The sequence below is a fragment of the Fistularia commersonii genome, chromosome 22 (assembly GCF_037954325.1).
Source record: "Fistularia commersonii isolate RoL2024-O1a breed Wild chromosome 22, RoL_Fcom_v1.0, whole genome shotgun sequence".
NCBI classification, from domain to species: Eukaryota; Metazoa; Chordata; class Actinopteri; order Syngnathiformes; family Fistulariidae; genus Fistularia; species Fistularia commersonii.
The window spans coordinates 4,741,833-4,762,814 of record NC_141305.1 but is presented as its reverse complement, the minus strand read 5'-3'; the positions used below and the strand labels follow the sequence as shown (position 1 = coordinate 4,762,814).

Below are 20,982 nucleotides of genomic sequence, written 5' to 3'. Positions count from 1 at the left end.
AACTTGTGAACTCCCCGCGTGTCATTAAAACCCCATTATATATTTATATCCCAACGCTCGTTTTGTCTTGCTTGGGCCTCGTTGGCGTTTTAGATGATTAGATTTTAATGGGAAGTCATCGTGGATCAATTTATCGCGGTCTCTCCTTTTTTTTTTTTTTACAGAGAATTCGGATTTTCGTTTTGCGCGGCGAAATGTGCAACGCCGGGACTTTTTTTCGTGTATAAGGCGACGGTTCTTTGAGCTCTCTCTTCTCGTGCAAGAGAGATTCAGGGTATTCCCTGATTACATACCGCCAAATCGAGTGAAACAGAAGCGGATTACTTCAAGATTTAGTGCATTCACTTTTTTTTTTTTTTTCACTTTGGCGATTCGGCTTCCCATCACCACAACTCATGGTTTCTCTCATGTTTCCCCCTGAAGATATAGATGTCCTGCAGCAGCTCGGGCTGTCCGGACGGAGGCCAGGCGGGTCGACTTCCTCGGGCGCTCGCTCCATCCCCAACGGCATCATCCCCTTCAAGTCCGGCGTGATTCTCACCCCGAGGGCTCGTATCCAGGCGCCCCTGCGCTCCGTCCTCCCCGCCGCCTACAACTCCAGCGACCTCTCCCTGATCCTCAGCCTGTCCGTTCACCGCGTCAACAGAGCTTTTCTTTTCTCGGTCCTGTCCAGGAAGAGGAAAGTGCAGCTGGGGGTGCAGCTGGTACCCGGGCGGGTCCTGGTGCACGTCGGGCCGAGCACCTCGGTGGCGTTCGACTACGATTTACACGATGGCCGGTGGCACAGCCTGGCCTTGGATTTCCGAGGCGACCGGGTGTTCTTGCGCACGTCTTGCGGAAACGACAGCGCGCGTTCAGATTTGCCTTCCAGAAGAGAGGCGACTCTGGATCCGGAGGGCTCATTCCTGCTGGGGAAAATGAACCACAACACGGCGCCGTTTGAAGGCGCCATCTGTCAGTTTGACATTTATCCCTCTGCAGAGGCAGCTCATAACTATTGTGATTACATAAAGAAACATTGCAGAGAAGCCGACACCTACCGGCCTGTGCTCCCGCCCCTGCTACCTCTAATTTCCAGATATCCAAATACGACCGTCACTCACGTCGTGCCGCCGTCGCTCGCGGGATCATCCAAAAACGCCCAGACACCTGCCTTGCCTGAGAAAAACACCGACGCCGCGATTCTTTTTCCGACCGACCGCTTGCTAACGTTGAACCAAACGTCTGCGTATCAGACCTTGACCCCTCAAAAACCAGGCGCTATCTCCGTTCCTCCGTCGTTTCATCCGGGGTTGGAAAACCCGTTAAAGTTTCCGACTCGGACCGCCACCACGTCCCTTCGGATCAATGTGACGCAAGCGACCCCGGAGCCGGCTCATCCCGGGACGGATGAAGAGGCCGGAGACCAAAGCTCTCGGGCGCCTCCCGCAAATTGTACGGATTTACCCGCTTCCGGTAAACCGGCAGAGACGATACCGGACCTCCAGACCGCCGCCGCCTCCTCCTCGCGGGGGCCTCTCCGCGACGCCTACCTTCGCCTTCATGAGACGACAACGGCTGCGAAGACACCGGAGCCAAAAACGACCGGCGCGCAGGACCGTTTCAAACCGACGCTGCCGGTTCCAGTCACTCCAACTGCAACAGATGGTTTCCAAATTTTTGACTGGGACCCGACGCAGTTCTCGCTGTTAGCCGGACCACCTGGACTAAAGGGAGAACCAGGACCACCGGTGAGTGCGTGAACTTTGCCGTGACCGCCGTCCGCATTAGGTGGCTCATTTGAGCGCCGCAGGAATCCAGGTTTAACCCTCATATTATGTTAAGGGTCAATTTGACCCATTGGGTCAATGGGTGAAATGGGTCAAATTGACCCTTAACATAATATGAGGGTTAAATATCCTTTTAATTTCCAAACTATTGAGATAAATATTGAGCTACCGGCTAAAAACGAAGCGTTTTTTGCTCCAAAAAATCCATACATTAGCCGCAGTGTTGAAAGCCTGTGAAAAAAGTGGTGGCTTATAGTCCAGAAATAACTATGTTTTAACTAATCGCTTCCGTATTTGTACATATTTGGGCCAACTTCCTGATCCCTTTTGGTCCAGGAAGGCACACAGGGAGGGGTTTGCTCTCCGGGTGTTGCCCAAGTGTCTGGAAGTGTCACTGACGTGAATACCGACGTGTCTCTGGGTCCCAAACGGGAATCCGACACATTATGTTCCTCTGTAATGTTTGCTACCGAGGCCTTGCTTTGTTTCTGTTCTTGGAAGGACTTCTGACTTTTCCGAATTTCTTTTTCCCCCCGGTTTACCTTTCGCTCAAGTTGTGTCAATAGGACCTTCTATTCTCGTCAAATCTGCGCTGGAAATGTGTGATTTCCTTTTTAGCAGCCGTGGTAGAAATAGGCCAGGTTAGTAACTGGTCGTTTGCCAGTTTGTTGTCTGAGTGAAGGGGTTGGCAGCGAGGTGTAAGATTCCTCTGAGAGGCGGCGCCACTGCTTAGAGAGAGCAAGCTTTTTCAACGAAGGGTCAAAGGTAAAAAAGGATAACACAATTTAGTATTTAGACTTTAATTACCTCAAATGAATACTTGCGTTTTTCTATTATCAAGCCGCACCAGGCGCCTGATCCGAATCACTATACGGAGAAATCCACGGTCGTCGGGAAGAATCCTACACGCTTTACCCCAAATTAGCACAAAATCGAGTTCACTATCGCTAATATTTTAGAGACATTAAGATCTTTGCGCGAGAACTTGTGGATCCACATGTTTTAGACCCGACGGTGCAGTCCCGCACGTTTTTCGTCTCCGAGAACCTTAGGGACGGACTGATTTATGCGTCGGATGAACTGCTAGCATACAGTTTTATCCCCAGGCCCGACGTTTAGTACTTTTGCATCCTGCTCTTGTTAACCTTCAGCTGGGTTAACTCACCACAAGTGCATTTCCAGGTGTGTCAGACACATGTGGAGCTGGCAGGCGCTGACCATCCACGCAAAGGGAAGGTAACCGGAGGTGCTACCGTTTGTGTTCCGGAGGGCCTCCGTATGGACGCCGGAGCGCCGATTAATATGAGCGTTTTGGCACGAGTACCGTTCCGGTAGCGAAATACGTCCCGATAATCATAATAACGGTGACCTTTATTACACAAGTGATCGTTTCTCAGTCGAGAGAAAAGCAAGTCTAGCAACTATTACGCTTAATTCGAGTCATACATCGGTCGCCTTCTCGCCGTTCTTCAGCTTAATTTCTTCCGAACCCGAAACGGTCGCCCGCCTTTTCCGCAGTTTAAAGCTCTCATGCGAGTCGTGTCTCAGGACAAGTTTGACCGAAAAGAATGCTTTAAGTAAAGCTTTCCCGCTTCGGCGGAAAGAGCGGAACCGCAGCCCTGCGGTTCCCCTGCAGCCGCTCAGATCGTTTCTCCGAGAGCAGGAAACGATGCCGCTCAGTCCGCGCCGCGCCGCGAAGGTTACCTGCCCTGGTTTTTTTTTTTTTTTTCACGCCGGAGAACACAAAGACATCCGAGTCAGGGGCAGAATCTAAAATGATATTATCATGTCGTCTTTGGTTCCTCTGTGGGCTGCGGCTGCTCGAAAGGAAAACAGGCGACTTTTCTGGAAGCGGTCCGTCGGGTTTCAGCTGTGACGGATCACACGAACGGATCGGGGTTAATATCTGGTTGAATCGGTTATTAGATAATCAAGTCACGCAGTTTTCGCTTTGGCTCGGCTGAGGTTTGGGCAACCGCTCTGAGCTCCAGGTGATCGTTGTTGGAGGTTCGTGAGCGATGGCGCCAAACTTTTGCTCGTTCCAGCTCAGCAAATTCAGAGATTTATGCAGTTTATTTTCCGACGTTTTAGTAGATAAATAGCCTTTTGGGCTCAACCTTGCCGGTAAATTACATAACTAAGGGCTCTGCAGCGCGGATGTTGGACGTAGACCGCAAATTGAGCTGTAATAATTAAGTAATCATCCATAATGGCTGCCTGACAGACTATTTAAAGTAACTGATCTTTTTGTGTGATTAAGTATTAATGTTTTTATTAGGAAAAACTCAACAACTTCTCAATGAACCTAGAAGTCCTTTTTGAAGTGTCTACTCATATTAGTGTTTGCTGACTTGACTTTCCAAACCTCCGCTTTATCACGTCGAAAACGTTGTTGAGCGTCAGCCGCCTTTTCGGCGCAGCCGCCGTTTCCGCTCTCGGTCGTCGACATCGTCAAAGCGGCCGAGTTGCCGCGGCGCTCGGTTTTTGACATTTTCCTCGTCCTCCCTCCCGAAACTTCTGCGTCCATGGGAAAATAAGTGACACTCCTAACTAAGTCCCATCCCTCCGATTGACCCCTTGTTAGATTTAACCTTTCGGAGGTTTAATAATCCATGTATGAAATTGCCTTAAAGCGATCTCATGCCCATTCATCATATGATCGGCCGTGGCAGGGCCGGCTGTCTCCGTGCCAACGCAATGACTCACACTCGCAGCGCGTGCACGTTTCCGCGCGAAGCACAGGGGGCTGCCAGCGCCTCGAACAAGACGTTCTCACGCCTGCCAGTATCTCACCGTCTTCGGTTTTGACAAGCTTTTATTTCCCCCTGTACATACTTTCAACGTGACCCTTCCATCCCAGAAATGGGACACGGCGATGCAGCTGTTGTTGTATTTGCGCAGTTGTTTCGCTCCGTCACTGAGATCTTCTTTTATCGGTTTTCTTCCAGGGCTTTCACGGACTTCCGGGGTTGCCAGGAAAACCAGGGAAGAGGGGTCCGCGGGTGAGTGTGTCCCTTCCCAGAGCCAACCAACCAGCTTTACCGCCCTGCTGTTCCTTCCTTTCTCTCCTCAACCCGCCTTCCACTTCTTCGGTTTCCTCCATTGCATTACATTACATTTGGCAGACGCTTTTATCCAAAGCGACTTACAATAGAGGACATAAGCACTGCAAATAACAATTGCAAATACAAGACGCACAGGAGATATACAGAACAGTAAGCTGTTTTTTTTTTTTTTTTTTTTTTTTTTTCGGGACAAAGACGTACACAAACGTACACACACACACACTGCATAGCCTAACTTGGTACCTAACCTGATTAACCTGATCTGGCGCAGCTCAAGCATCAGCGCAGCACTCCTGAGTTTTCTGTTCCGATTGCACTCCGATACCGCTGATCTTCATTAACGATGCAACGGGGACAACCTTTGAGCACGATGATAAAGTGCTCAGTGAGATCTCTTGGATTATGGAGCGTCATCAGGCCAATCTTTAGTTTGCTTTGGCTCCCGGGGCTCATCAAGCTGTGCCTCTCGAACCCTGCCAAAGTCCATTTGTTTAACTGCAGTACAAATCCGAGGGTTACCAGTGGAAAAAGAATCGAAAACATGAGGTAGGCATTAAATGGACATTACAAAAGTTGACGTGTTGCGTATAAAAGGCTCGCTATCCCATACATAAACAGTATTCAATTAGGCATCGGTCCTACGTTAACATCAGTGAATACGTCTATTGTTTTAGCCCTTGATACTCAACCCGCAAGCTTCACGTCTTTCAGTCCGTGGGCTGGACGTCAATCCGCGGCTCCTGATGGAACCAAAGTGAGATCATATTTTCAGAAGAAAGAAAACACCGGGCGATGATTTGTCTCCGCCGATTCTGTTTTGAAAGGTTCCCGCGCGCGCACGCCGAGCAATTTGACATTCAACATGTTCTCGTTATGCGATCGAGAGTCCACAAAGTCTCGCCGATAACGTGCGCCAAATCTTATGAACCCCCCCGACCGTAGTGGCTTCCTCATCCCGAGAGGTTGAGCTTCGGTAATGATGACCGGGGGACGGGTTGAGGCCAAAACAAACACCCGCAGGTTAGTTTTAGGTATAAAAGGCAGGGGCAACGAAATGCCAATTGTCTCAACTAGCAAGCAGCCTCCACGCGCTGTGTGTTGTTTTTTCCCCAAAGAGGTTTTATTAAATCCATTTTTGAATCCAATAAAAGACAGGTTTTTGAGATTAGCTTTGTCCCTGTGATCCGCATTCAGAACGGTCGATCTGTTTATGAACGCTGAGATCAATGATGGGGGGGGAATAAAAAGACACATTTGATAGTTTTGGCTCTTTTGGATTTTTTTCTGACATTTTCTCGCGTCGTCCAAATGTCACCGTGCCGCAGGCGAACAACAAACTTTGGAGTCGGCGAGCTTTCAGTGATGAAACCCGTCTTTAGATCATTTCACGAGTCCGAATCCGGCGCCCTTTGACACGAGGGCGACGAAAAAGCCGAACACAATAAATCTAGTTCGGCGTCTGGGGCGCGTAATGATTTTTTGAAAAAGGCGTGGATTGGAGTCACATAGAAGACTTTTGACCGGACGAAAACAAACTCAGGACGTACGTCAGAGTTCCTACAGGGCGACGTAACGCGATTTTCAAGTCGGAGTGACACAAATAACAACACAAACGAAAATTAAAGTCCAACCGGCGGATACAAACAAAGCCGTCTTCCTTGCTCGCCGACTAGTTCCTATTTGTTTTCGGCTTACATCGGAAAGATGGGACAAGACTGTTTTGCTAAATGAATGGTCGATGGCGATGAAGCCACCAAGCGCCGTAGTTGGAGGACGTCGTAAATTGAGGACTTCGCTTTGTCTGCGACGCTTAGCGCCTGCGCTTGAAACCATGAAACCGAAGCCGCGCTCTAGGAACTTCTTACAGTCCCTAAAGCCTTTTCAAGAGCTAGCTTGTTGTTTTGGACAACTTAGGAAGCAGGGACCGCAGACCTCAGTTCGGAGAACATATTCTGGCTAGCTCCTACTCAGAGAAAGGTTTTTTTTTCTTTTCCAGTTCCGTAGGAATTCATGTTATAGAAGTGCTTGGTGATTGGTGGAACTCAGAAGCAAAGCCCGTTACCATGATAACATATTTAAAGAAGTACAGAGTTAGCTAACAGTAGGGGTTTATCACACGGCGAAGCAGCGCAGGGAGAAAATAAAAACACTTTCCGCCCGTTAGATCACGGTGGCAGCGTGGCTCTCCGGGTTGTCCATGCTGTCTGAAGCTAAAAACTCAGTGGTTCCGCCGGCGGCGGGTAGTTTCTGGAACCAAATTTTGGATGGACAATCCTTACAGCTGTACCGTCCGAAAGCGGCAATAGACATTCTGACTTATTTCGGACTGGAAAACCCGGTTTCCGACTTCCGACTCGCTCCGGCTCCTTCCAAGTATTTGCGTCTTTCGACAACTCATACGATCGCGTTTCCTTTTCACAATGGCGTGCTGCTCTTTTCACACTTGGCTCCGTATGAGTAACCTCTCGGACTGACGGACGTGCGGCGTCTTAACATCCCTCACGGGGCGGTCAAAGGACGATTGAAACTTCGGAGGGAGCGTTCATGTAGTGAGGAAAACGGTGACTTTGCACGGCTTGTGTTGAAGCTTGTGGTGTTGGATTTGTGTGTGTGTGTGTGTGTGTGTGTGTAAGCGCTACCTGCCTGCCGCGGCCCGTCAGACTGTGCCCTGCGGTCGGGCCTCAGAGGGGTGGGCTGTGGGAACCCAATCTCTTTAAACAACAAAGAAAGAAGGCTTTGTCCCCGTCTTATTAAAGGCATTTAAGACCCTGTCTGGAGCTCAGCGGGTCCACGCAGCCGCACACCGCCCTCTTTGAGTTCGTTCTCCGTCAAGCTCCTGAGAACCGACCGTAGGCCGGCGCGACCCCGCGTCCTCACCGGTTGTTTTCCTGACCCGGCAGAATTTTTTTTTTTTTTCCCCCCTTCGGATCGCTCGCGTGATCAGCGCGACAATGCCCCGCGCTCGCCACAAACACGGCGGGCGCTCGGGCGAACTCCGAGGCCCCTCAAAGTGAACTGACGGAGGAGATAAGATAAGATAAGAAGATAAGAAGAACTTTATTTATCCCGAAGGAAATTGTTGTGCCAGAGTTTCACGCAAAAACATAACAATAATAGATAATAGTAGTAAGGAGGGAGAATAAGAAATTACATTACATTACATTACATTTGGCAGACGCTTTTATCCAAAGTGACTTACAATAGAGGACATACGCACTGCAAATAACACTTGCAAATACAAGATGTACAGGAAATATACAGAACAGTAAGCTGGGGTTAGTTTTTTTTTTTTTTTTTTTTGGACAAAGACGTACACAAACGTACACACACACACACACTGCATAGCCTAACTTGGTGCCTAACCTGATCCGGGGCACCTCAAGCATCAGCGGAGTAAATAGTCCTGAAAGAGAAAAGTTTTTACCTGTTTCTCGAAGGATGAGAGAGATGATGCTAGTCTTGTTGCTTTCGTAAGTTTGTTCCACCACTGAGGTAGTAGAACTGAGAACAGTTAGAAACACAATAAAATATAAATTGCCAGGGTTAAGGCTATCAAGTGTCTTAAGGTCTTAAGTACAAAGATTTGAAGATTCCCTGCAGCTGAGGGAAGAGGAATTAAAAAGTAAAAAGTCTGATAGCCTAAGGTAGGAAAGACCTCCTGCGGCGTTCAGTGGAGCTCCTTGGTGGTATCAATCTACGACTGAAAAAGATAGTGTTTCGACTTCCCTAATTTGTTGGACTGTTTAGCATACGTGCTAATTTGTGTGGTATTGGTAGCGGTTAATGCTTGTTCAAAGGAAAGAAAACAATAGGAAAAAAGTCAAAAGGGATGAACATTTTTATGATCCCGCCGATCACAACATTTAACGCTGATTCATATCCACGATGAAATATCGCGGGAATTGCCTTTTTGGTAAGGGAAGGCGAGGGGCTTTTTGGTTTTCGGGGTGACACGGCAGCGCGGGGGCGTTTAGCTCCCTGACAGTAAGGTGTCATGTCTGACCGAGCAGACAGTCTCTAGCATCCCCTTCCACGTGAGGAGACGGTCCAGGTCCCCTTCCCGCCCCCCCCGCCGCCCCCTCCTTCCCGTCCAGCCGTAAGCCAGGCGGAGCGCCTGAGTTCACCCGACCCTGCAGGGGAGGATTGAAAGCGGATCAAAGGGGGCTTTGTGCCGAGGAACGTACCTGCCAGCTCGCAGTCAGAATGTGACACGGGGTCACCGCGAATTTGGAAACATTTGCATAATTATACGAATCTGCTGACTCCCTCGTAAAAATCTTTTCATTGTATATTCTCTTTATTGGACTTTTATTTATGTTATTTTTGGTTGCGCACAAATTAACTTGATTGTTAATATATAATGGGGAATTTTCTAGTCGCTGTGAAGGGACGGTCAGCAACTGCTTCACAAAAGCCCCATTCATCCGCCCGTGTGTAAAATTGTCCCCGAGCATAACAATAAAACTATGATTGTATGTAAATCCACTATTTCATGTAATTCTTTTTTTTTTTTTTACCCCCCCACTCCAATCGTCGGTTAATGAAATAGCACGAGTCAGCGGTTCCGGGCGGACGGAAAATTCCGAAACGCCCGTTTAGCTGATCTGTTCCGACTGCGCAATATCTCTAGTTCACTGGAGGTGATGGATTTGGTTCTTTTTAAGACGGGAAAATTTGTTTGTTTTCAAATCGATGCAAATCAGGACGATTGCAGAGCGAGAGCGGCTCATCGGGCCCGGGTGAAAAGGCTGAGTCAGGAAACGAGTCCGCAGGCATTTCCCCGGCATGGCAGGGGATATATCAATCCAATTAAGTTTATTTAGTCATCAACAATTCATAGCAGATGTTACGTTCGCACACAGAGCAGGTTAAGAGATCGGAAAGCAGGGACGCGGATCGCGTCAACGCGCGCTGACTGTAAAACGAGAATAGATATAGACGTCGGAGCAGATGTGCTCCCGCCGGTTTCCCGTCAGGAGTGACAAGCTGAATGTCAAAATAACCCCGATGTCTGGCTTCGCTGACACCGTTCACATCGGGCGTCTGTTTCGGCGGCGCTCCTCTCCAGGGCTCGGCGCGTCGAGCCCCTCCGGGACGCCGACCGCGGTTTGTAAATTCAAGGGAGCCAAGGGATCGAGAAACGTGATGCGGAGCTCTACCGAGGTCGGGCGGCATCGTAAGGAGTTCCCATTCGGGAAAATAGGACCTCAGTTCCGAGAACTATTTCAGGATCTTCAACGGTTCCGCTCGTGTGAGAACTCCTAACCGCCAGATGTGTCTGGAGGTTCTCAGTCATCCAGGTTGCGGACAATTCTTGTCGAAATCTTCTTGTCGTCGCAACCGGACTTGAATCTCTTCACTCCAAGATGTTTCGCCGTCTCGTCTGAGAGGCCTCTTCAGTTCTCAGGTCATTCGAAGACAAGAAGATTCCGACACGGTCGGACACTTCCTGTGGATCGCAGAGCGCCATTTTGAAAAAAAGAACTCGCGCGGATAAAACCAGGAGGGAAGGAACGGCAAAGAGGTCAGAGGTTATCTGTCCCGCTGCGCCATAGAGGGTATCCTCATTTTCGGCCAAAATAAGTACGCAGTTAGCTAACGGCTAACGGGGTTCCTCACGAGGTTGATCCGTCGGTGGTTATTATTCCCGGCCACAGCCTTACTGCCTGTGGGAATGCAAAACCCAAAGGTTCCCCTGGAGGAGGAGGAGGAGGAGGAAGCTTGTTCCTGGAAGCAAATTCGAGCTTGAAAGCAGCCGCGGAGGTTATTCATCAAGCAACTTCCGGAAAAACCCGCGAGTTACCGTCTGTCAGGTGTGAGTTGTGCACACAGAAAGCTCAATCGTGGTACTTTCTCCAGATATTTTTGACGTTAGATGACTCTTTCCCCGCCAGGAAAGTGCTTCTTAGAGGCCTATTAGCGCTTTATGAGCGCGGCGGAATTTTCCCCCGATCTCGAGAACTTGCGGCGGAAACACCTGCGCCGCGTTACCTCGAGTAACCGTCACGGCGAAGGCGCGGCGTCTCCTCCGGTGCGGCTCGGGCGAGGGGGTCCGCCGCGGATTAATGGCCTGTTAAAAAAACGGTAGCGCGCCACGTGTCGCTCCCGTAAAAGTCTTTGGCCCTCGTCGTGAAAACCCTCGGGTGCCCTCAGGTGTGACCGCGCATGTCGGGACCAGAGCGAGAGGCCTTCGACCGCTTTTCGGAGATCCGTTCCGACAACGGGTACGTTCATTCCTTTCCTCGCCCTCGCAAATCAGAAACGGCAAAACTGAGTCATTTTTCCCCTTTACCTCGGCTCCGCCGGGGTCACGCCCACCCACCTTGTCATCGTCGGCGCGCCCCCTCTTCTCGAGGCGCCGCGATAATACAATTTGTACCCCTCTTTCTTTCTCTCTCCGCACCCCTTCCTCCGCCTCCCTGTGTTTCTTACATGGGGATAATAGCTTCCATACGTTTTAATATCGAGCTAGCGGAGAGGGGAATGCTCTGAATAGAGAAGGAGGAGGAAATCTGCAGATGAGCTTCTGTTAAGTGTCTCCATATGTCCGGCGCCTGCCAAGGGAGAGGTATGGTCGGAGCGAAGGGAAGGAGGGGGGGGGAAGCTGCCCGCGCTCCTCCATAGTCTGACGACGGAGTGCAGATAAATACCGAGATGAGCCGAATCGCCCGACCGTACTCTTACACCTCTTGGCATCGTCGGCATGTTTGACTCAGAGTAATCCTATCCCTTACTTTGGCGTCCGGCGCAGGGGGAGGAAGGTCTCTCTCCACGACCCGGAGAAAAGTCTGAACATCTCAAAGAAAAGGCCAGAGATACAGTAGCTTCCTGTTCAGGCCCTTTGAACATGTTTCAGTTCTGCTGCTGAGGATTTTCCACGCCTGGCGCCCTCGTCCCCCCCCCCACCCCCTCGTCTCCGTACGCTTTGAGACGGACGCCCTTCGCTCAGGAACCCGCGGCTTTATTTTTTCAGGCAATCCCTCTTTGTTGTTTGAATTAATTCCCGATCTCTCCAGCCGGAGGGAGGAATCTTCACCTTCTCCTGTTGGCTCGGGCGGGGCCCGGGCCATTTTCATAAAAAGATTTGGCGCGGATCGCCCGATCCATCACAACTAAGCCCGTTTATATATCACGCTTTGTGGCACAAAGCGATTAGGGAATATGATGTGATGGATGAGTGGCCTTCACATCGCGGGACCCCATAAACCAGCGGAAAAGTGTAGGCATCAGGAAAATCACATCCATATGTCATAACTGGGACGGGCGGGCAGACAGGAAGGACGGGCAGGAGACACGCCGGGTCTCAAACAGCACCTACACACAAACACCCAGACCTTGGGGCACCTCTGACCCGTCCCATTACACTGACAGGCAGCGGAAAGGGAATAATATGTCCACATGTGTGTGAATACCGCACGTGTCACGCCGCCGGAGGGGCCCGCCGGCCGACCTCGAACGTCCACCTCCGACCTCGAGTCCCTCTGAATCTTGTGTGTCTTTTTTTTTCAGGGTCCTCCCGGCCCGCACGGAAACCCCGGCCACCCCGGAGCCCCCGGAATGAAGGTGACTGATTCTTCGAAGAAAGCGCTAACCCGCTAATATCTGCTTTCTCTGCAGATATCGCTAGATGGCACAGTTTCCAGTATGAGCAAAAAGTCTAAAGGTTAAAATCAGATAAATCAAAAGTCAGCGCAGCTCCTCCGCGTGTCTCCAAACTTGTTCCCGAATGCTAAAAAAAATAAAAATTCAAGCGAAGCGGTAAAACGCCGATCCGGACATTTTTAAGTCATTAGTACTCTTAACCGCTTTTTAAACTTTTAAACGAGAAAAATCATTCGCGGCCGCTTGTTCCTCCGAAAAGAGCCGGTCCCCGTAAGAAAATCCCGCCACGACTAAAACAGATTACGTGTTTTAAATCACAAACCGGCAGCGGACGGCGTCGAGCCCGGCAAGCCGTTTCACTTCCTTTGTACTCGCGTGTTAGCTTAGATTAGCGGACCCCGCTAACGAAACGATTGCACGGCACAGTATTCTGCTGTCGCCGCTTAAAAACCAGTCAGCGTGTCCGAATGCAAATGAGGCTTTGGTTTATTTCGAACCCCCCGGCCCTCCCGGCGCGCAGAAACATTAATGCTGCGAAAGCAGATGCAAATAGTTTCCGTGAATGGCGTTTCTGCCAGAAATAGTCTTTTTCAGAACATTTGTTGACGTTACGAGAAACAAACGGGAGTGACAGGAGCGGAGGAGGCGGCTGGGGTTCGTCCGTCCGACACACAGGCCTGCGGTTTAAATTAGATTCAGCTGAAATCTCACTGGAAAATAATAGAAAAAAAAAAAAAACATGTTTTCAATAAATCATTCTATTTATAACTTAAAACAACACATTGAACTCGCTCGGCTTGTCAGCTCGGGGACCGTCAGTCAGTCGGCAAACGTCCCATCATTGGCGTATTTGTTCGCCGACACACGGGAATTTTTACGGAAATATTCATTTATTTACCTCATACCGCTTATCCGGCACTCCCGTCCCGGCTCCCATTGGCTGAGAGCTCGACAAATGCTAGTTATACTAGTTATACAATGCTAGTTATACACTGATGTACATGATGATTAATAGACGTTTGTTCTGAAAGCAGTCACCGCTAACGCCGCAGCCGCCTGGGTTCGCCCGCACGTTCAGATGTAAGCATCCGCGTAAAATGACATTTCTGTTTTAAATCCCGACATCTCACACCTGTGTGACATTAAACTGCCAGCCGGTGCGACCGGAAACATCGGAATAAACACAACGACAGCGTTTCCGAGGCTGACAGATGTCATAAATGTATCACATATTTGTTTGCTAATTATGCGTGTGAGCTTTGCGTGTCTAATAGATTTTATCTACCTTCTCATTGTTTTTGGTGTTCAAAAGTACACCTCTTAACAGGAAGGTCAGCGGTTCGAGACCTTTGTTGCGTCCCTGGATGAACCTCGTTTTTTCGCGCAACGACAGTTGGATTATCCCGATTGCAGGATAAGCGAGGTCGATGACGAATGAATAAATCCTGCAGTTAGAAATTAGAAAAACACATGCCGCCTCCACGCATGCGTCGCGTCTTTGGGGTCAAGATCGTCGAGCCCCTTTTTTTTCGCCGTTAGTTTCCCAAAACCGGTTGGCTAATCGGAAGTCATTCGACCGTCTTCCCGATGATTTTACGCCTCAACCGTACGTCAGATGTTATTTGAATCAAGCTCGAATTTGACGTCGGCGCCGGATAAGCGAGGGCGTCGCCGTTCTCTCCACTGGAAGACGATATCTATTCCTGAACAAAAGCTTCAGAGAGCGTGTTTGTTTGCTGGAGGCTTCGCCAACGCGGCCGGTTCCAGCATGACCCGTCTGATCTCGGGCCTCGAAGCCTCATGCGTCGCGTCTTTCTGCTCGAAGACAAATGAAGCGGTCGAGCTGAAAGAAGAAAAGAAAACATCCCGAGTTTACAGAGCTTTGTTCTGAATCCTCCCGTTCATCTGGAGGTCCGGAGACGAGGTGATTAGTCTTCACATGAAACAATGCAGAAGACGTGTATTACATCATTCGTATAAAACGTGTGAATGAAGAGACGTATGTTTCTATATCAGGTAAATTATTACATGTATCTTTATCTGACTTGTGAATGGTTGTGTATATTATATGTATAAAGAGGTAATGGCTGTTATAAGACGTGTGAATGAATAATTGTACGTCCATATTATGTGTGAATGGTTTTACATCTGTATTTGGTGTGAATGAAGGAGAGAACAGCTGTATGTCTGCGCACGACGTGCATGAGCAACTAAATGGTTTATGTTTCTAATTAGAATATTGTGATAAAGTTCTTTATCTTCTGTAATGCAATTACTAAAACAAAAATGTCATACATTCTGGATTCATTACAAATCAACTGAAATATTGCAAGCCTTTTATTATTTTGATATTGCTGATTATGGCTTAAATCTTAAGAAAACTCAAAAATCCTATCCCAAAATATTACACTATCATGAAAAGTCATTTTTGTTTTTTGAATTGCATTACACGAGAAAAAGAACTTTATCACAATATTCTAATTTTCTGAGACAGTCCTGTATATGGTGTGTGGATAAAGGAGTGAATGATTATATGTAATATTATATGTATGATATGCAAATGTGGGAGTGAATGGTTTCACATTATATTCCATGTGAACGAAGGAGTGAACGGTTGCATGTTTATATGACAGTTGATTGTTTTTCTTTTACAGGACTGTCTCAGAAAATTAGAATATTGTGATAAAGTTCTTTATCTTGTGTAATGCAATTAAAAAAAAATAATTACTTTTTCATAATATTCTAATATTTTGAGATAGGATTTTTGAGTTGTTTTAAAATGTAAACCATAATCAGCGTTACTAAAATAATAAAAGGCTTGCAATATTTCAGTTCATTTGTAATGAATCCAGAATGGATGACACTTTTGTTTTTGTAATTGCATTACAGAAGATAAAGCACTTTATCACAATATTTAAATTTTCTGAGACAGTCCCGTATATAAGTAGTATGCTTCTAAATAGTGTGTTAGTGAGGGAGTGAATGATGTTATATATATATATATATATATATATATATAAAAGGAAGGAGTGAATGATTTTTTATGTATGTATATATATAAAAACATTCACTCCTTCATTCACACACTATATAGAAGCATACAATATATATATATATATATGTTTCTATGTGATGTGAATGTGCGAGTGATAGGTTGTATACAAATGAGAGCCAATGTTTTAACTTATAAGATGTGGGATTAAGAAAGTAAACAATAGCATGCCGATGCAATTGTTACATGAGCGAAAGGGTGAATTGAATGTATGTTTATATGACGTGTGAATGTTGGATTTGTGAATGAAGGGGTGAATAATTGTGCGTCCCCATACGGCAGGTGAATGAACGGTTGCACCCTGCAGACGGCGTCTCCAGACCGGCTATCCAGCGAGCGCGGGCGAAATTCCCACAGAACCTCCTCCGTGCCAAGTCCGCGTCTCCGGATATAAGTTTGAATGGGAATTTCTTTTGACAGGAATTCACTGAAACGGAGCGGTGGAAGGTCACACCTTCTGATAAAGCGCTTCTTGCCAAGTAGTTCTTGGGGGGGAAATATGCCTTTTCGCTCTCCTTCACGGTAACGGCGGGATTGCGGCGGAGATTTATTTCCCCCTCCCAAACATTTTTTAATGAAACGTTCGAGAGGAATTGCGCTCGGCTGATAATCCGTCAGGACGCGCTTCAACCGGCGTGCCACTTTTTTTTTATTATTTTTCCCTTCGCCTGTCTTAGCGCCGTTGGGGCGGGGGGGGGGGGGGGGGGGATTATTCCTCCACTGGTTTCTTACTTTCTCCTTTTGCGATTACCGAGCTGGTCCTCCGCTGGTGAGACGGGGGACGCCAAACGCCGACCCCGGAACAAACTCCTTGGTGTTCCCACTGCCCGAAAAGGCAGAAGAATGTTGGCGGTCACTCCCACCGTCGCTCCTCGCCGGCTTGGTATAAACCGACTCCCCGGAGGGCATAAATGGACTGCGCGCTCGTGTAAATACACGCCGCCAAGGCACCGGGTGAATCCAGCTCACGTGCGCTCGGGATTCCTTTCGGCGGTACGACTGCGCGCGAACGCACCCAGGTGCGGGCCGAGGACGCGCTGACAAAACGGCAATTAGAAATGCGGGAACGAGGACGAAAAGACGGTCGGGAGCACAAAAAAAAAATAGATTTGAAATCCATGGAAGGAGAGGAGGGGATTATGGAGCTGGCGGGGGGACGGGGGCGGCGGGTCGTGAAATCACGGTGAGCCTCGGAGGAGAAATTAAAAGTACGCAGGCGCAGCCGTTGGCGCTTCCGCCTGGCGGCGAGAAGGTCCCCGGTTGGATTCCACCAGCTGAGTCTTTTTCCGTGTGGAGTCTCCATGTTCTCTCCGTGTCTGCATGGGTTTCCTCCACGGTACGCAAACACGCGGGAGGTTCAGCGGACACATTAAATCACCCAGACGTGTCAGAATAGAGTAGAATAGAATATTCTTTTAATCGAAAGTGGAGAGTGCAAGAAAAAGTGATCAAAAATTGAAAACTGGAAATAAACAATACATATAAACAGTATAGAACTTGTTTAACAAGTTGCAACTAAATGATATATAAACAGTATAATCGTGCAGAACTGGTAGATTGCATATAAAAAAAAATATATATATATATATATATATAGTTTTTTTGATTTGTATATATTTCTAATATTTTTTGTAAATTAAATTAAATCCTATAAATTATGTTATATATTTTTATATTTTATACACTGTGTGTATATATATATATATACATATATTTAGTCATAAGCGGAATCAGAAAAACCTTTATTTGTCCCGGAGGGGTAATTGTGGGCACATGGGGTTGCAGCATCAAATTGTGGGAAAATCAAATAATAAAATTGAAAATAAGTATATGTATTATTATATGTATTATGTATATGTATTAGCATATATGTATTAGGTAATTAATAAATCAATTTCAATACATAAATAATTATATGTATATATATATCTATATATGTGTATACATACATACATACATAAATGTATATATATATGTATAAATACATTTCTTTACAAAATTGTGCAAATTGTTAGTAAGCTTGCTCTGTGTTTATATAATAAATATATCACAAGCAGTGTTACCCGTGGTTGGGGGCGGCCGGTAAGGCGATGCAGGGTTTGCAGGGTTGCTGAGGTTTTACGAGTTGGATGACTCCGGGGACAAAGGTTTACCTTCTCCTCTCGGAGAGAGAAGGGGTTTTACGTCTCTATATGACTTGTGAACGAGCGATTGAATGCTTGTACGTTTCCATATGACGCCCTGGCGGTCCAGTGTGAACCCGGCCTGCCGCCCAATCCCGGCTGACTGCAGGATAAGCAGTCGCGATATCGAGCGAATGAATGAATACATGAAATAAAGGGGAAAAGGTGCCTTTCTGATCATGTGACCGCTGTTTTTGTGTTCCAGGGGCAAAAAGGAGACCCGGGCGTGTCCCCTGGTCAGGCCGCCACAGGAGAGAAAGTATGCACCGCGATACCCCGACTCCTCCTTACCGCCGTGTGATTTGCAGAATCTATCACGCATAGATTTTGTCTTTGCGTCCGATCTGACCCGTAGCGTGTCCTTGCAGGGAGAGCCCGGTGTTGCCGGCCCCCCTGGAGTGCCCGGACAAGAGGGACGAAAGGTACGTCGTCTGTTTCCTCTCACATTATCAAAAGGGTTGTTTGTCGCCTGCGCTTTTTTTTTTTTCGTTTTTGCGTCAAATCCACAGGGCCGGAACTGATACTCGCCGAACGTTTCGCCCGATGTTCGTAGGTTTGCCCCCCCCCTTCGCCTCGCCGGCGTGTTTTTTCGAAGAACGGCTCCCGGCACCGCGTCAGAACGAGGGCGCTCTGTAAATTTGTAGTGTTTAGAGAAGCCGGGCCAACAATGGATGTTTGAGCTTGTTTGGAACACGGCCTAACACAGTGCAGGCTTCAAGCAAACACACCTGCCCTCTGGCTTCACCGCCGCTGCGAATCCTCCGGGTTGTGTTACATCGCACGTGCGGCGGGCTGCTCAAATCGACGACGACGGCGGAGCGGCCGGTGAACCGGGACGAAGCTCAAACCGCCATGTTTTCCGTCGTCGGCGTCCCCGGAGCGCCTCCTCGCCGAGAAGTAGGCCAGATTTTCAACGCGGATTCGTTCTGCCGCTACGGCGCTCTCCCGAAAGAGTGATGGTTAGCAGCCGACGCGTTCCCCTCGTGGCCTTGCGCTTTTTTTCTAGCCCTGGCCTTTTCCCAAAGCCTGTTATCCCGGTAATTACACATCTATTACACATCTCGTGTGGGCCAGATCCTGTTCTATTTCCTTCTTTCTTCCAGTGTTTCCCACCGGATGAGATAAAAACTTGCGGTGTGGAGCGGCGTGTGTGCGACAGATAGCAGAGTTTACGACTCGGTAGCGAGGTTTGACCTTTGACCCTTGGCCCACATTTGTAAACACCATTTTTACAGCATCCTCACTTTGTCCTCTCGGATTTGTGATGGAAATTTGAAAAAAAAAAAAAAAACAAGTAATATCCTACTATCTGACCCGGTGTGACTCACAGGATCCGTGAATATTAATGGAAATTATTCGAAATCATGCTGTCCTGCTTCATTTTCTTGGAACTTTCTTGTAATATATTCACTTTCTGTGATTTCTGGCATCATCCGTCAACTATTTAAGTCAGGATTTACCAATATTTAAGATGACATATTTGACCATTGAGTCATTTGTTTTTTCCGAGATTTAAATAGAATAAGAATCGATCAGACAGAAAGGTTGGGGAGATTTGGGGGGGGGGGGGGGGGTTGAAATAATGACTTAAATAAATTATAGTATCAGATGGATTCCAACTGTGCAAACGTGCTTAGGATGTTGAGAAATCCTGAATTTCTTGGGAGTTCAATGAATCATAACTATCGCAGCTATCCGGGTTGGAGCCAAAGCGGGCGATCGGATCCTGCGGCCTGTTTCTTGGGGATTGTAGTCTGAGTGGTGATAGTGATCTAGGCGTGTCCGATTTGTCATGCAATCCCGCTCCTCCATCTTTGCGGCAGGGAGCCTCTCAGGGCTCATAAATGCTCAATGATGAAGCCGCGTACGGATGGAGCCTTCAGTCTGTCCGCTGCCTTTATTTCCTGCTTAATTAAGGCAACAGGCGGAGCAGTAACACCAAAAGTTGTGGGGGGCCATACTTGTATGCTCAAGTGCAACCAGAGAAAAGGGCGTAAATGAAACCTGTAGGCGCCAAATCAGAACCAAATCAGCGTCGAAACAGATTTGCATTCAACCAAGGGCAGGAAAGTTTTCCGAGGACGCTCGCCGCCCCGCCCCTTTAGGAGAACCCGTCGTAATAAGTCACTTGTAGTTTTACTGCTGAGAAGAAGGCAAAAAGAAATCCTCTTGCTTTTTCGTTTCAAATGTAATCACATTTGACAGCTCATCATCTCGTCACTCAGATTCCGGCGGTCGCTACGACGCGAGATACAAATCGTGTATCCGCGCGATGAAAGGTCGCGGCGAGGTCAGCGTTTGACGGCCGAGAGAGCGCAGGGTAGAAAACTGCTGTCAAACACCGTAGGTTTTGTGTAACTTCGAAACGCACGCACACACACTCCCATTCTCATTTGGGACACAATATATAACGCCTTGGCGGCGAGCTGCAACAAGCTGTTATGCAATCGGATAGTGCAGACTGGGGGGGGGGGGGGGGGTAGAGGGACCATCTGGTGGACTGGAGGCTCCTTCGTTCAGCAAAAAAAAAAAAAAAAAAAAAAAAAAAAGGAAGACCTCTTTTTGCCTTGTGAGTCATAGAACATGGAGTCATGGGAAAAAGCCGATATTCCTTTCGCTGATTTATGGCAACCGTGGATCTTGATCGAGGCGTCGACTGCCGGGTTTTTTTTTTTTTTTTTCCACCCGCGCGACCAACGGGAAGAGGTTAACGGGTTAAAAAAAAAGGGGGTTAAAACTCATTTCGTACCCGGCGAGCGAGACCGCCAGACACCTCATTGCACGCAGCTGTTCTTAACTAACCCAGATTTTCTTCATCATATTCCCGCACTGGAAGCCAAATCCACCCCTCCTCCCATCTCCTCCTCCTCTTCACCGTGTTCCGTGTTCAGATTACACCGAAATTCCATCATCCGCCACAACGGAGTTCAGGGTTCGCTCTCTCTCTCGGCGAGACGACCGGGGAAAAACTCGCGGCGTTTAACGTTGTTTTCGCGCGAAGCGGCTGACTGGACTCCGGAGCAAACCTCCCCCCCCCCCCTCTCTCTCTGCGGGGGAATGTGTAAAGATGGAATGGGACGGTTGCCCGGGAGTCGGTCGGCGGGCCGCGCCGTAACGTAAGACGGAACCGGAGAACGCGCGCTCGGAGCCGTGACACGGCGTGGAGAGCGTTACCGGCTCCGATTCACGGCGCGCTGGAATACCGCTCCGATTCTTTTTCTTATTAACTGTGAAGCCCTCCCAGATTTTCTTTCCCGTCTTAGGCGTTATATAATAACATTCGTAATTTGCTGACTCGGCCATATCGGGGG

At 48.1% G+C, this 20,982-nt stretch overlaps 1 protein-coding gene across 1 annotated transcript in view; it reads left to right on the top strand.

Annotated features, from left to right (window-relative positions):
- col27a1b (collagen, type XXVII, alpha 1b) overlaps positions 1–20,982 on the top strand; it is an 87,128-nt gene that overhangs the window by 8,396 nt on the left and 57,750 nt on the right. The window contains exons 3-7 of the mRNA XM_086169801.1: positions 424–1,730; positions 4,718–4,771; positions 12,344–12,397; positions 17,877–17,930; positions 18,040–18,093. Of these exons, the coding sequence (XP_086025927.1) occupies positions 424–1,730; positions 4,718–4,771; positions 12,344–12,397; positions 17,877–17,930; positions 18,040–18,093 (1,523 nt within the window). The remainder of the gene's footprint in view (positions 1–423; positions 1,731–4,717; positions 4,772–12,343; positions 12,398–17,876; positions 17,931–18,039; positions 18,094–20,982) is intronic.